This window comes from Microtus oregoni, unplaced genomic scaffold (genome assembly GCF_018167655.1).
Source record: "Microtus oregoni isolate MIOR12 unplaced genomic scaffold, Mior012 000026F_ref0000081, whole genome shotgun sequence".
Lineage (NCBI taxonomy): Eukaryota > Metazoa > Chordata > Mammalia > Rodentia > Cricetidae > Microtus > Microtus oregoni.
This window is the reverse complement of record NW_024543085.1, coordinates 26,023,572-26,038,630: the sequence shown is the minus strand read 5'-3', so window position 1 is coordinate 26,038,630 and position 15,059 is coordinate 26,023,572. Positions and strand designations below refer to the sequence as shown.

Here is a 15,059-nt window from a genome sequence, read left to right as displayed (position 1 = left end):
TGTGTGTGTGTGTGTGTGTGTGTTTTAGACAAAATGATATTTCTAACGTACTATTTAGTAGCTAACTTTGTACAGAAACAACTTTTGGTATATAAATCATATACCCTGCAACTCAGCTCTTTGAAGAATGCAACCATTTAAGTAAATTTACAGAACTGTTCAACCGTCAACACGATCCAGTTTTAAACATTTCCACCTTGTAGCCAACCTCTTCCCCTTAGTGCGCGGTGAACAGTGTCTCCAGGTGAACACAGACCTGTGTGGTCTCATGACACCCTGCCGTGTGGCTGTGGCACACCAGTACCAACACCGATCTTTATGAAGGCTCCTTTTGACGCACTTGGCTCCTGTGCTGTTCCAGTCTTGCAATACAGTCCAAATATTTTCATAAATTCCTTCAAATGGATTTGCCCCGTCAAAGAGGTACTATATTTAATCCTAAGAGTCAAATTGCCAAATGCACAGACAGTTCTCTTCCCCCCAGCAGCACAGGGCTGTGTTTATTTCCTCATGCCCTTGATAGCACTGCGTGGGCAGTCTTTTGTTGTCCAGCTAGCTGATGAAAGAAATATGTTTTCCTTTAATATACAAGAATTCACTGAGGATCAGTATCTTTCATGTTTTATTGGCTTTTTTTAATCTCTTCTTTGAGGAGATGGCTGCTTGTCTTTTGAAATGTTAGTTCTTTTCCTTCAGTCTTTTTTGTTTACTTTTATGCCCTCGAGGTTATTAACACTTATCTTCATTTAAGCTGTACTAGTTCCTAAAATTGTTATAGTTTTATAAGTTTATATAATTTGTACCTATGGATTTGTAACTCAGTGAATAGCATAAAGCTCTTCTCACATCTGAATATCTTTAAGTGTTAATACATGCCATAGCTTGCCGGGAGATGGTGGTGCACACCTTTAATCCAAGCACTCAGGAAGCAGAGACAGGCGCATCTCTGTGAGTTCGAGGCTACCCTGGTATGCAAAGCAAGTTCTAGGACAGCCAGGGCTACACAGAGAGTCAATATTTATCTGTCTGTCCCTCCTCCTCCTTCTCCTCCTCCTCTTCTTTCTCCCTCCCTCTCTCTCTTTCTCTCTCTTTTTCTCTCCCTCCCTCTCTCAATAAAAGTAAGAGCTCTCTGAACAATTACTAGGTACCTGTATTCTAAATTCTGTAGATGTTGGAGATAGAAAGCCCCTTACTAGCAGGGAGGGCACGGTTTATTTTAAATTCAGGAGTTATTTGTAAAATAAGTCATCTTCCTAACCTATTATTTTTAACTAGTCTTTATTAAGCTGGTGACCAAACTCTCCGTTACAGTACAGCCTTGGCTCTTCTGTCACATGGCTGAAAGGGAAATACTTTTCAAAAGATAAAGGAGTCTTACCAAATCTTCAGTCTAAAATACCTTTTTGTTGTTGTTTGAGACAGGGTCTTTCTAAGTAGCCTGAGGCTGGGTCCAAACTCAAATCCCCCAGCCTCCGCCTCCCTTGCGCTGGAACTGCAGGACTGTGCCACTATGCCTGGCTGGGATGACCTTGTCACCTTGTCTCCCAGTCTCTTAGTACACAGACGTTATGTGTAATCTGCTTTGTTCTAATTTTTAGAATATTTGGTAGGAAAAAAACAGTATTGAAATAGAACTCTAAGATAAAAGGCTTTTTGACCTTCAAGCCATTTTCTGTGGAAAAGGCAAGACTTGACTCTGGTGCTAGAAGCATCTTGGAATCTAAGTGACAGGAAGAGGGACAAGACCCTAGTCTCGCCCCAGCCTGTCTACCTGCATCCTTTGGTATCAGTGTCCCCAGCTCACATTCACACTAAGGTACACAGAGGAAACCAAGGTCAAGTCTTGCTTTACAGAAGGTGGGTAAGTCCCTGTATTGTGACGCCAGCTAGTAAATGTGCCGCTGCAGGCCTGAGGGTCTCCATGCCGAGGGAGGTCAGTTTTTTGGAGAGGGTTAGGACAGGAAAATGGGCAGGTGGGGGACAGAAACAAGAGGCAGCAGAGGTGGCACGCTGGGGACCTCATGGAGGATTTGGCAACAAAATATCAGCTGCCTTTCATTCTTCCAGGCAGTGTCCCTGGTACACGGCAGCTGATAAGTGTCCTTGGCTGGGCATTCAATCTTTATCGTCAGTAAATGATTTCATTTCTCCTCAATGTTTTCTTCCAATGTAATTCTGTAGTGGGAGGTCTACAGTTTGCTTCTAGTAATCTCTTTGACTCACCTGCAACATCACCTTTGGACAGCTGTGGCCACCAGGACTATTCTATTCCATACTCTGGGCTACTGCTTTTGAAGATGAATGGCTACCATCAGCTAGACTGTTGCACATGCTAAATTCCTCTTCACCACGGGGTGCCAGGCATTCGGTTAGCAAGCTGGGGTTGTTGCCTGTACTATGCTAGGAACAGACCACCCCACTGCTCTTGAACTTCATGGGACCCTGGAATGCAGGCGAATTTAGGGGTCATCCAGTTCATCCACCCACAACATTCCCCTCGAGACCGGCAGGAACTAAATCACTTTTGTCTCAGCTAAAAAAGCGAGCCCTCCGTGTGCATCCCACATTGCAAGGTTCTTTTTCTTGTACAATCCAACTTTATTGGCTTGCCCTGGTGGGGCTAGGGAGAGAGGAGAGGCTGGGGGTAAAGGGCTGCTTTAGTTGAGGTTTTTTGAGGCATGGTCTATGATGGTCAGAAGGGCCAGCCACGTCTCCTCAGCTGTGGGGATGATCTGGGAGGCGGGCAGCAAGAAGCCTCTGAGCCCAGTGTCCCGCAGCTCAAAGGTGAAAGAATACTTGATGCCCTGGTTGTAGGTCCAGTCGATAGTGTTCCCACTGGCTTGATCTGGGACAGGAACAAAGACAAGAGGTGAGTGTAAGGGTTGATCAGCCTTACAGGTATCCACGTAGACTGGGTTAGCACCCAAAGTCCAGGCCTTTTGTGATGCCAAATAGAGTCTGTGTCTTCTGGGGGCTGTAACTGACACATAGTGAGGCTTCCAGGAAACCCCTGCTGGGTCTAAACCCAAGAGACCGACATCCGGCAGTAGTTGTCCTGTTCACTGGGGGGCTGCCAAAAGTCTGTAATCGCAAAAACCTATCTGAAAACTGTCTTCACCCAACAGTCACCTCAGTGACACCTCTAAATATGCCAGAGCCCCATGCGTGGGTGACCAGGAATTGATCTCCAGGGACTCTGGCCTGAAGAGAAAAGTGCAAAGAGTCTTCGGCAAGGCAAAGCCTCCTGTCTGTCTGTCTTCTGCAGGGAGAATCTCCCAGGTTTCCAGTATACACCGGCTGACAAAACTGCTTTTGTTGAACTGGGCTGTGGGAAAGGGAGGCAGGCTGCAAATCAGAATTTCACCGCAGAACACTAAATGCAGCAAAATCGTTGGATGCAGATTAGAAACCATCTCCAAAGAAAGCCTGAGATCTCAAACAAGTTCTGCTTTGGGTAAGATTGCAGCCCACTCCCCACCTAAGACCTGGGCCCCCTGGCAAGAGCGCATGCGCAGCGGGTGGAACCAGTGCGCAGCTCTCTCACCTTGGCACCTGGGTCCCGCTTTGCTTGCCAGGCAAAAATTTTGATGCACAAAATTCCCCAAACACCCCACACCATATCACACAGCACAGCCTTTACTCTAGAAAGTTCTTCTGCCTGAAGGCCTATTACCTAGACAGATGGCCTGTCCTGGCTTCTCTTCATTTCCTTCACCACCAGCCCAAATTCCTGTCTACAAGTCTGCCTCTTACCCTGGTTTTCGGCCTCCACCCTAGTACTCCTGATGCCCCAGGGCTGCTCACACTGTCTTCCTGCTTCTCTCACCAAATCCACTGTGGCTTCTAAGCACAGGGCCAGTCTCCCTGCCTAGAAGGTGTTTGCTCCCCTTATTCGCAGCCGTACTCCAAACACGCAGACAAGGCCTGGGGCAGAGCAGGTGCCGAGTAAACACACAGACTGTATTCCCAGTGTGCGGAGCAACGACCCTCCCAGGGGCACCTTGTGTGTATCGTGGAAGGAAGGGGTGGAAAGGCGTTTCTTAAACAGAATTTTATGGTGGCCTATAAATCCCATCAGAGTTCCACCTCATCCGTGCAGGGATCCAGATGTAACCTCCAGATAAGAGGACAATGTGCTCAGAGGAGCCTACTAACAGTGTCAGGAAAGATGGGGTTCATAGCAAGAGACAGCACAGCCCACCCTCCAGAAGGATTCAGCCAGCAACTCCCAGATCTGAGCACCCTAGGCAAGAGGAGCCAGCTCCTGCTGGTTCCTGGGCCACCAGTGACTTACAGATTGTATCAATGACGCTGCCATACTTGTACTTGGTCCCATACAGAGATGTCAAGGCCGTCACGGCAGACTTAGCTAGATTATCCTGGAAAAAAAGATCCAGCAGTGCCAGTCAGGGCCGGGCTAGCCCAAGGACTGTCAGGGTAACCCAGGAATGGGCACCAGCATAATCAGGCCCCTGACAGAGGACATGGAGCCTGCCCTAGAATATGACAGCAGCGTGATCCCTCTGTCTCCACTCCAATCACACCACAGCTCCAGGTGGAGTCCACAGATTCAGGGTCTAGCCTTGCCTCTGCTCTGTCATGTGACAGAAGTGACAACCACACCGTGCTTCTGTTTCCCAGCAAATGGAGCAGATCTACCTTGCCCGTCAACACAAATCATCCTGCCAGACGTCCCAAATCATCAGGAGACTGGGGAAAGGGGGACACTGGGTACATTATCCCTTCATTACTCTGAGGGGTGAAACCCAGGTTCCTAAAAGTGGGGGCAAAGAAGGAGCCTGGACAAAAGGCAATCGGGGTTATCACCCACCAGCTCCTCCTTGTTAGGTACTGCGTCCGATTTGTAGCCATAAGGATAGAGAAGGAGCTGGGAGTAGCTGTGGATGGAGATGAAGGCCTTGATGTTTCCATGTGTTTTCACAAAGTCCACGATGGACTTGACCTCTACTTCAGAGTTGGCATACTTGCCGTGGTAAGTGTCTGAGCAGGGGTTGCTACTAGCTCCGGACACTGTGGGAAGGCAGAGGACACAGCTTCAGAACCAAGTGACAAGGCTTCTGCTACATCCATGGCTTCCGGTACATTTCATGGAGTTATGTTCAAGTGGGGTGCAGGGAGGCCCCCCTGGCTTGAGGAGCAACCAGCCTTCACGTCATCTGGGGCCCCACCTCCTTTACTACCCAGGTTTGGGTAAAGCAGAAACCAGTTTATACAGGGGCATGGCCAAGGAGATCAAGAGTTGATACTAAGTTCTTTTCTCCAAGAGAAGCTCCCAGACCCAAATTTCATCTAGAAGGAACTTTTTTCCTACAAACAAGGGCCCAAGTCCCTGAGTGCCACCTCCAACCCGGAGAACCCTCAGCAGAGCTAAGAGCCCACACGCTTCTCCACTGCTGGGTCAAGGGAGAGGTAGGGAACCAACCAGAAAAAGAAGAGCAAGAAACCATGTCCGTCCCATCCCCTGCCCCACAGAAGTCTTACACCCAAAGCCAGCATCCCAGTTCCTGTTGGGGTCCGCCCCAACGCAGAGGGAGCCCTGTGTGCGCGATCGAGTCTTGCGCCACATGCGGTTCTGAGGAAGGAAAGAGGATGAGCCAGGGGTCAGCCCTGCTACGACGCCAGCTGTGACATCTGCCACAGAATAAAAGCTGCCGTGGAAATCGAGATCAGGGCTGGGGCAAGGGTCTCAACCGAGGACAGCATTGGCTTCCCCATATATCTTACAGTGTTGAGAGGTGTTCTGTGTTGTTACGACTGAAGGAGAGTTGTAGTGGAATCTATTGGTAAGTCAAGAGGCTATTCAATACCTGCCACACACAGATAGTCCCAACAACCAAGAATCATCAATCTAAGATGACAATCGTGCCCTAGACTGACAGTTCCAGTTCCATGAGGGCAAGCCTGATTGTCCTTCCTCCACTGGGGGCGGGGGGTCTACTCATGGGCCTCAAAGGTACATCCTACTGTCCTAGGGAACAAAATGTAGTCTGTACCGTTTTGTGGGTATATACAAAACCATCAGGGTTGGTGACAATTTCCAGGAAGATGTCCATTTTTTCAAGAATGGCCTTGAGGGTTGCGTCCTTTTCATAGTCTGTGGTGATCTGGTGGGAGGAGGAGAAGGTAGAGGTCGGCCATGTTGGTACAATGGACACATTCCCTGGCCTCCCTTTGTGGTCATTGCTTCTGAGGTGCAGTCTCCTATGATCTGTGAACACCAGTTCCCCAGCAAGCAAGAGCCTCATCCCCCCAGACTTACCTTTTTGGCGAACCAGACCCCACTAGCCTGGGTGACCCATTCCCGGGAGTGGATGCCGGTGTCAATCCAGGCGGCTGGGCGATCGGTTCCTCCAGTGCTGAACTGAAGAGGAGGCAGGGAAATGGGCAAAGGGCAACTTTCCATCTAGGCCTCAGTTCATCCCCTGCAAAGGAACCCGCCTGGCCCCAAAGCCACCAGCTCTCTGTATACCTAACGTCGAGGGAGGCTGTCTTGGGGACCATCCATTATGGATTTATGGGGTCAGGGGCCAGACAGCGACCCTACAGAGCTTGGGTTCCTGACTTCCAAGCCCTGACCCTATCCCAATGCTCCGACAGTCCACTGTGGAAGGTCACCAGGGAAACACTTTATCAGCTCAGACGCCACAATACTTCTTATATGGCAAGACTTGGTTGGTAACACTTGGGTGACCTCAAACTTTGTCTATGTGCATGACCACCTAGGCTAGCATGGATGCTCATTCCATTACACGTCTAGGAGACTTGATCTACACCCTTATATGGAGGTTCACAGGGTGGGGGGCGTTTTTACATGTGTGCCCTTGTCTACATGGGGGCTTCTCTTACCTTCAGGACATAAATGGGGCGGCCTTCATAAGTGTTGCCAATCTGGATCTTGCTTACAAGGTGTTGGTTCTCTGCCACCAGCTGGTCTATGAAATCATAGATCTGAGATGGGAAAGAAGAAAAGGAGAGATGGAGGGACTTAATGGCTTCTGGAAATTCAGACGCCTCCCTCAGCAGCCCCATCATGCTATGTTGTCACAACTGACCACGGTGGCCACACAGAAACACTAAGGGTTACCCACAGCAGACCAGCCTTGACCCTGGCCTGCATTCTGCCAACCATGAAGAAAAGTATGGAGCTATGGATAGAATCGTCCAGGCGCTCTTTACCTCATCCAGTGTGTGATAGGTGGCGTAGTTGAAGGTATCAGTAGTCAGGGCCCTGGCCCGGAAGGCAGACATCTGCTCCTGTTCCTCATCCAGCAGTGACTGAACATCTTCAATCATGATTTCATAGCTAATATCATGAGACTCCAAGAAGACTTTGACAGACTGGACACTGGGGAAGGGCACTCGGACATCGATGGGGAGTCCAGGCCGGACAGGGTCCCGCCAGAAGTCCAACTAGGAAGGACAGGAGCCAGTACTGTTAGAGTGGGCTAGAGGCACCAACCAGGGCCTTAGAGTGGGGGAGCTGGAGAAGGAACATTGACACTAGGAGCTCCACGTAGCTGGGGGTGACGCATGGGCATTGGGAGCAGAAAAAGAATGGGGAAGCTTGGGAAGTGGACAAAGTCTAGTGTGGTCAGGAAATGGTCAGAATGGAGAGGCTTTGAGGGAACAAGGCAGACAGAGGAAGTGGGAAAGGGGTCTTGGAATGCCATCAGATTCTCAAGGGCACCAAGATCTGGATCTGGGCTCTGAAGTCATTTCTCAACAGATCCGTCTCATGGCTCTTTACTGGGAGGCTAGACGGACATGGGAAGCAGTGGGGACCCGAGGTGCTCCTGTGGATCCCCAGGGAGCCCCGCGCTGTATCTCTAACCTGCAAATGCTCCAAGCTCTCCAGCTCCTTCACTTTCTGCACCTGGGCTTCATCAGCTGCAGAGATCCGGAGAACCTGGTGCCTGGGTAGAGCAGAAGGGGCCCTGAGAACTGGAGGTACCCCAACACTTCCCAGGCTGGGCTCATAGAGACAAAGGGGGGTCTGAGCAATGGGAGACCTGAACTTCCTCGCGTCTTTTCTCCCTGTCTTTGAAAGCTACTAGACGTCTGTGCTGGCCCCATCACAATTTAGACTGGTTTCCCAACCAGACCTCTTCCACCTAAAAATTCCTTCTCAGGGCTCAACTTCTTTCAGGGCCCAGAAGAAACTGGGTTCTTCCGAGCCCTGCCCTCCCCATCAGGTCTCAGACTCAGGGTGCTGTTAGTCTGTCTTCTCTGGCTGTGTGTCTGTCTGCCCCTTCCAGACACCAACTTGGGGAGCCCTTTCATCACCCTCCAGGACACCGCCTTCCTCCCCACATCCCTACCCCACAAAGATCTCTGTGCCAAAAACTGCCTCCAGCAGCACACTCAAAATCAGTAGCCTCCGCATGTTGAGAAGGTCGGGCGGACTGAGGCCCAGCCTGAGGTCAGAGGCCTTTTAAATGCTGACAGAGGTCCCTGCAGACTGTCCCTCACACCTGGACCCAGTCCCACGGGGAGGGAGAAGTGGGAGTTCCAAACCGTAACGCCCACTAGCTCTTCCTGATAATGTGGTAGGGAACGAGGCAGGTGGAGTGATAAGCTCGGCTTTCACCCTTGACCGTGAGGGTCAGCTGGGCCTAAAGTCTCCCAGCTGGGACTACTCGTCCGGCTTCCCACAGCCCCAGGCACCTTATTGTTAGCACACTCCATCAAAACCAAGAACATACATATTTGCATTTTTCCACAGGATTTATTGGATAGCAATAAATGCCCAGGTTGCATCATTGGCTTCAATTCACCAACTATGGATTTCACTTCATATTCACGGCCATTGACAAACACAGAGTCTTCCGGGTTGCTGATATTAGCTCTGTGATCACACATTACATTTCACACGATACTAGGGAGATTCCCCCAAAGAGTTAAAGGGCTTCTGGGTCCAGAGGGGCCTTAGTGAAGGCAGGATCGGATGCAGGTGGTGAGATAAGATACTGATGTAGCTAACACTGTTACAGAGCTGTTCAGGCAAAGGGCTGCCAAGCGCTGAGACGCATCAAGGTCCTGAGCTAGCTCTAAGTTTTCGGAGTCCAAATGATGAAATGGAGGTTGGCCGTGTCAAGCACGGAGATCATGTTGAACAGGAAATCCAGAAAGAGACTCAATAGTTTGTTTCCTGCCCATACCACAATGCATGTCCGTGATGATCAGGTGATGGCCGTGAGTACCACCACACCCCACCCAGTATTTGGTGTCGTCTTTACGTATGACCCAGGTGAAGGGGTTGTGTCATTCATTGCTGTGTTTGATAAGTTCATAATCCCGTTTTTGTTGGTTTGTTTTTGGTTTTGTTTTTCTGATAGCTTTGAAATACCCATGAGGCCAGCTGTTCCTGATTTAAGTTGGTAAAGTTTCTAGATGGTGATATTTTGTGTAAATAAGTTATTTTTCAGCCTGTGTCTTATGGCTTGTGACAGACAGGTGAAGGCCGCGTACAGACACGAACAAATTGCAAACGCATCCTGCCTCAACCCCCGCACTCATAACGGGCACCTTGCTGGGTTTGTGTTGGTTGTATGTTTGTGCCTGCGGAGGCCCGAGTATCATCTCAGGTGCTGTACATTAGGGCGCACCTTCGCTCGTTATTTTTAATCTGTTTATATTCTTTTTCCTCCCTCAAAAGTCGCAGCTCAGCTGGGCCTAGTTCCAGGGAGGGCCAACTAATTCCATTTTTTTCCCCATTCGAGATTTAAGTTGCTTTTCTGCTACCTGTGACCAAAATAAAAGATACTTCAAAGAAGTTCTCTAACTTCAGAAGAGACAAACAATGACATGGGAGGGTGTGCCCACTGAGTGGATGACCATGATGATCTCTGTGGGCGCTCCAGTTGGGACAGGTAAAAACAGGACTCTTGGGTTTCCTTTTCACTTTAAAATCAAGCCATGGAAACGTGCTTAGGAATGGTGAAGAGAACTCTGTCAGGACCGTGGGGCAGTCAGAAGTCACAAAGGGTGGCCAGGGCAGTGTAGGTTGGGGCCACACATTTTCCTAAGGCTTTGGTGTGGCTTGAGCTTGTGTGGGAGTTTGGGATAAGGTCCCATCCACACCCTGCTTCTGTTTTGCCTTAAACTGCTCTGTGAAGCCCACGTGTTACCAAGCTGTCCCTGTACAATGGCTAGTGGCATGTATTTCCATAAGTCCATAAGTGAGGACAGACCTTATGTCTGGAGTAAGGGCCCTCTGAAGAGAGACATTCCAGTGTCTAGGGTCTTTAGGGAATGTCACATCGAAGCCCAAATTTTTGCTTGTGACAAAGAAATAGGTAGGGATGCACTCCCATGAAAAGTTGGGGCGACAGAGTGCTTCTACTGAGCCTAAAGGAGGGTCAGGGACTCTTGTCCCCAGCATCAGGAGCTCAGAGAGAGCAGATGTGATGTGTTTCCTCATGAAGGACTCGAACGTCAACACCACATCCGGCTTTCCTGTTTTCTATAGTGTATTTCCCGTTTGCATCCCAAGTCCAGTTTTATGAACATTTCCCCTGTGGTCTTCCCTCTGCTTCAGGAAGTCGAGGGAGGTGGGCTAGGGGATGGGGAAAAGGATGAGAACCACAGAGCCTAGCTATGCTTGGTAAAACAGAAGGCCAATTGCAGACCAGGGCAAAAAGCTAGCAAGATGCTGGCCCAGCCCAAGGGTTTTGAGGCTATGCCATTATTTTTAAGGGCTGTGGCTAATACTCACTTTGGAAGGCTAAGTAGGTTTGCGTTGTTCACTATTAGCCTGTCTCTCGTGCTGAAGATGTGGCAGGCCTGGCCCAATCCAGTCAGTTTATGGGTGTGGGAAGGCAAGGAAAAAAGAGGCTGGCAGTGTGGTACTAACCAGGGACCCATGGAAAAGAGGGACAGTTGGTGGCAGAACTCATCATGGCGGTAGCCTAGGAAATGGATGTCACCTGAGAACATTTCACAGGCACCACCTCAACCCTTGTTCCAACAGTCCTGGGACCACGCTGGGATCAGAAGTGGCGTGAGGGCAGAGAAAGTTCTACTAGGAAAATGGGGAACGGACAGTGGTATACAGATCTGTACAGCTGTCTGCCTCTCTGGTTCTCAGAGTCTTTGGGACAGTTTTCAGACAATGGTAACACGTTCCATGGCTCCATGCGGTCTGGCCTGCCGGTGCCGTGCCTCTCTTCCTGTTCTGCACAGACCCCCTGTTTTTTCTCGATGGCCCCTCCAGGCCAGCTCAGATGCACTTCAAGGCCCAGTGTTCCCTGGACTCTCTCACGCCTGCCCCTTCTGATGGCCCCAGCCTTCCTGCTTTTCTGAAGGAGTATTTGAAATCTTGGCTTTTTTTCTGTAAGTTGGTCTCTCTGCATTCCTGTCTCTCTGGAGTGGTCAGAGGGGAGAGGAAGCGGCTGGGAATGGAAACAGCACCTGGCAGTGCTCCTGAATAGGGGGCACTGGCCCTTCACCCTGGGCCTCTGCCGCTGGCCGGCCTCACACAAGCTGCACACATTCCAAACTGGAGGGCGGGTTTGTTTTCTTAAGAAAGCAATAACTGTGCACATTCACTGTGGTTCTTATGGTTTTCCATATATATAATCGCTCTTTCTCCTTCAGTTTTTTCAATTTTTTTTTCACTTTCAAATAAATGCTCATAAATTTTATGGGTGAAAAGGACGAAAAAACATACCTAAAAGGAATAGCTTGTTGGAAAAAGGAAGAAAGGGAGGGAAAGATGTAGAAAAACCAAGGTTCTGTTTAGCTTTGCATAGTCAAGAAAATGGGAGGGGGACATTTCAGGTTTAAGAGAAATCTTAAGAGAATTTTTCTAGCCCCATAGCGTCTGAGTCTTAAGCTCTTGGTCAATGCACTTAAGCCCTGGCCATTACCTCCTTGATCTTGCTGGGACCTGGTGGGACCTCAGTCCTAGACAAAGCAACCACCAGCTGAGACCACACCACCTCCTGGAGTTAGTAGTCTCTCAGCCATGAGGGTCATGCGACCCTTGTGCAAACCTCATGATGCGGAAGCCTCAGTCTTCATGAAGTCTTTATGAAGCCCCGGGATGAAGGGGATGGGTTAGAACATCTGGGAACTTATAGGGCTTTTCAGTTAACTAGAACAAGAAATTGGTTCTGAGGTCCTTCCCACGCTCTCTTCCCCCGTAGATGCTGTCACAGATTCCATTGGATGTCTTTCCAATATCCGTCCTTCCTTCCTCCTTATCAGAACTCTGCTTTTATTTGAAGCAGTGATGTGACCAGCTGCGGAGCAAGTTCCCAGCCTCTGTTGTAAGCTGGGTGGCGCCACATGGCGCTGCTCCAAGCCCTGAGATAGGAATTTGAGCCCACAGACAAGCCGATGCAGAAGCTCACACTTTTACCCCCTGCTCTTCCGGCCTGAACTTCAGATCTAGGTTAGGGGGTAAATAGCACCGTCTAGAAAACAGACATCAAAATCCAACCATGCTCCCCGTAAAACCACTGACAGTGGTCTCACCAGACGGTAACGGAGCTGAAAATTTCCAGTCATCCAATATCACTGTCGCCACCAAAAAGTCTGGAATGCAAGCACGTCGCTTGTGCATTTGTGGGGACGTCGGCATACTCAAACCTCTTCTGCTTCCAGGCGTACCAAAATGTCGTGCAGACTGTTACACACGCCACACGTCCCTTAAGGAAACACCTGTGTCCTGGGTTCTATGTGTACCCGCCTATGTAATTTTTTATTGTCGTTTTAGAATGTATTTGTGGTGGTTTGAACAAGAAATGTCCTCCACAGGCTCATATGTGTGAACATGTGGCCACCTCGTTGGTGGCAGTTTAGGAAGGCTGTGGGGTCTTTGGGAGATGGAGCCTTGCTGGGGGACCTACATTGCTGGGGGTGGACTTGAAGAACCTCTCCCCACTTCCGGTTCTTTCTCTCTGGTTTGTGTTGCAGTTGACAATATGACCGGTCAGCTTCCTGTTCCAGCCTCCTGCTGCCAGGCCTTACCTCCATTCTGGACTCTCCCTCTGGAACCATGAGCTCAGATACTCTTCTGTAAGTTGGCTTTAGTCATGATATTTTATCACGGCAACAAAGGGAGCTCATACAGTCCTGTTTCTTAATCAAAAAAAAAAAAAATCTAGAGTATAGCAGACAGGTTACTCCAGAGACAACCTTGTGGTTTGGGGGATATTATTTCTGAAAGCGCTGGAGATCGAACCTGGGGCCTTAAACACACCAAGCAAACTCCATCACTGAACCACATTCCAAGTTAACATCTCTTGCTTGCCACGTCTCTTGATGATGGGCTTAATCTCATTTTGTCTTCATTGTGGATAGAGAGGATAGGCCCTGCCGTATGTACATACCATGAAACCTGGGTGTGTAGTGGGCTAAAGCATCTACAGCTATGTAAACACACTATGATGCTTGCTTAATGATGAAACCGCTGGTGGCTATGTCCTCACTGTTACAACATTGTGTCTCCAATGACAAGACAGATTAGAAGGGTTTGGGTTCCCAGTGCATCAAAAAACAATCACTGATCAGGTGGTTGACAGCACACACCTTTAATCCAAGCACTCAGAGGCAGGTGGATCTCTGTGAGTTCAAGGCCAATCTGGTCTACAAAGGGAGTTTCAGGACAGTTATATAAAGTTACATAGAAAGAAACCCTGCCTCAAACAAACAAACAAAAAAAAAAAAACAGTCCCTGAGACAGCCCCGGACTGCCCCTGTTGGATGAACCCCACCAGTTTCAGCCATAGTGAGGTAAGTTCTGTCACACGGTCACATATAGCAATGTGGATGGAGGTGAGGCTGAGGAGGAGAGACACTTCCACAAATCTCAATGCCTTTCATACGCCTGGTGCTGCCAAGAGTTAAGGGAGAGCAAACAACCCAGACGCAGGGCCTGCCTTATGGTCTCAGCGACCAGCCAAGATGAACAAGGAAACAAAATCAATTAGTTGCTAACGATCAGTGCTTCAAAGGAGATAAATGAGGCCTTGGAAAGGAAGGTTATGGGAGACAATGATCTATGGGCAATGGATCTAGGGCTAAGGCTTATAAGGAAATGTTAAAGGGGAAGAGTGGGCAAAAGAACGTTCCAGAGTGGGAGACCTGGAAGGGGCCGAGATGGATAAGTACAGGTTGTCTGACCTGGGCAGGGTTTTGAAATCATTGTTTTTGGTTGTTGTGGTTTGGTTTGGTTGTTGTTGTCATTGTTGTTTTGGTTGATTGGTTTTGTTTTGTTTTGAGAATGAGGCCATTATAGGCCACATCCATACAAGCCCAGAGACAGAAGCAGGGGGATCTCTGTAAGTTCTAGACCAAGCTGGTCTATGGAGTGTCTCAAAAAACAAACAAAAAAAAAACCATAATAAAAGATCACCTCTAGCCGTTAACATCACTCAGTTTCTGTGGGACTCTTCTCTGCACAGGAGTTTTTGACAACAGGCTCCTAGCATCTTCAGGGAGCTTGAGAGTGAGACATCTTCAGGGTTTGTGGCACCTGAGGGCCAGCTGCACCCTGCTTCGCTGTAGTGTGTGCCCTTTAACTGTTGTTATCTCTGCGTCTGAGCCTTCTCCTCAAAAATGAGGTCCTTAGCAGTTCCACCTAAGACAGCTAAGAGGAAGCCGTGCGTTGAGTCCCATAATGCCCTGGAGCTGTGCTTGGCCAATAGTAGGTGCTCGGAAAGAACTTAACACCACATTACTAAAAACCTACCAGCCAGTCCTCCTGCCTCCAGGATAACGCTGCTCCAGCTCCTCCTGCCCCACCCCGGAAACGCAGGTTAACTGTCAAGATGAAATCCTAATACCTTCAGGATATGCAAGCCTCCACGATTGGACAAATAATGACAGAAGTTTCAGATTTACACAAACCAGGTTCTGAGTGACTTTGTAATGCTTTTTAAATGCTCTGAAACAGCTTCCCTTATCTTAAAAATGAGCTTATTGAGTCAGGTATAATAGTTCACAAAGGGCTGAGACAGGAGGATTGCCATGAGTCCCAGGACCAGCTTGAACTACAGTGTGAGATTCTGCTTCAAAAATAATTTTGTAATTTA

At 49.0% G+C, this 15,059-nt stretch overlaps 1 protein-coding gene across 1 annotated transcript; it reads right to left on the bottom strand.

Moving 5' to 3' along the window:
* Positions 1–2,657: 2,657 nt before the first annotated feature.
* On the bottom strand, positions 2,658–8,404 carry Cpa1 (carboxypeptidase A1). The gene is made up of 10 exons (XM_041675388.1): positions 8,340–8,404; positions 7,853–7,934; positions 7,198–7,431; positions 6,868–6,969; positions 6,281–6,382; positions 6,015–6,125; positions 5,503–5,593; positions 4,832–5,031; positions 4,295–4,379; positions 2,658–2,845 (listed from the first exon to the last, which is right to left on the bottom strand). The coding sequence occupies exons 1-10, from the start codon at positions 8,402–8,404 to the stop codon at positions 2,658–2,660; spliced, it is 1,260 nt and encodes a 419-aa protein (XP_041531322.1).
* Between the last annotated feature and the right edge of the window lie 6,655 nt (positions 8,405–15,059).

Coding starts and splice junctions, on each gene's coding strand:
- Cpa1 (XM_041675388.1), bottom strand. CDS start 8,404: ATGCGGAGGCTACTGATTTTGAGTGTGCTGCTGGAGGCAGTTTTTGGC. Junction 7,432..7,852: donor AGAGCTTGGAGCATTTGCAG/GTTAGAGATACA, acceptor TGTCCTTCCTAG/TTGGACTTCTGGCGGGACCC. Junction 5,594..6,014: donor TTGTATATACCCACAAAACG/GTACAGACTACA, acceptor TTCCTTCCTCAG/AACCGCATGTGGCGCAAGAC.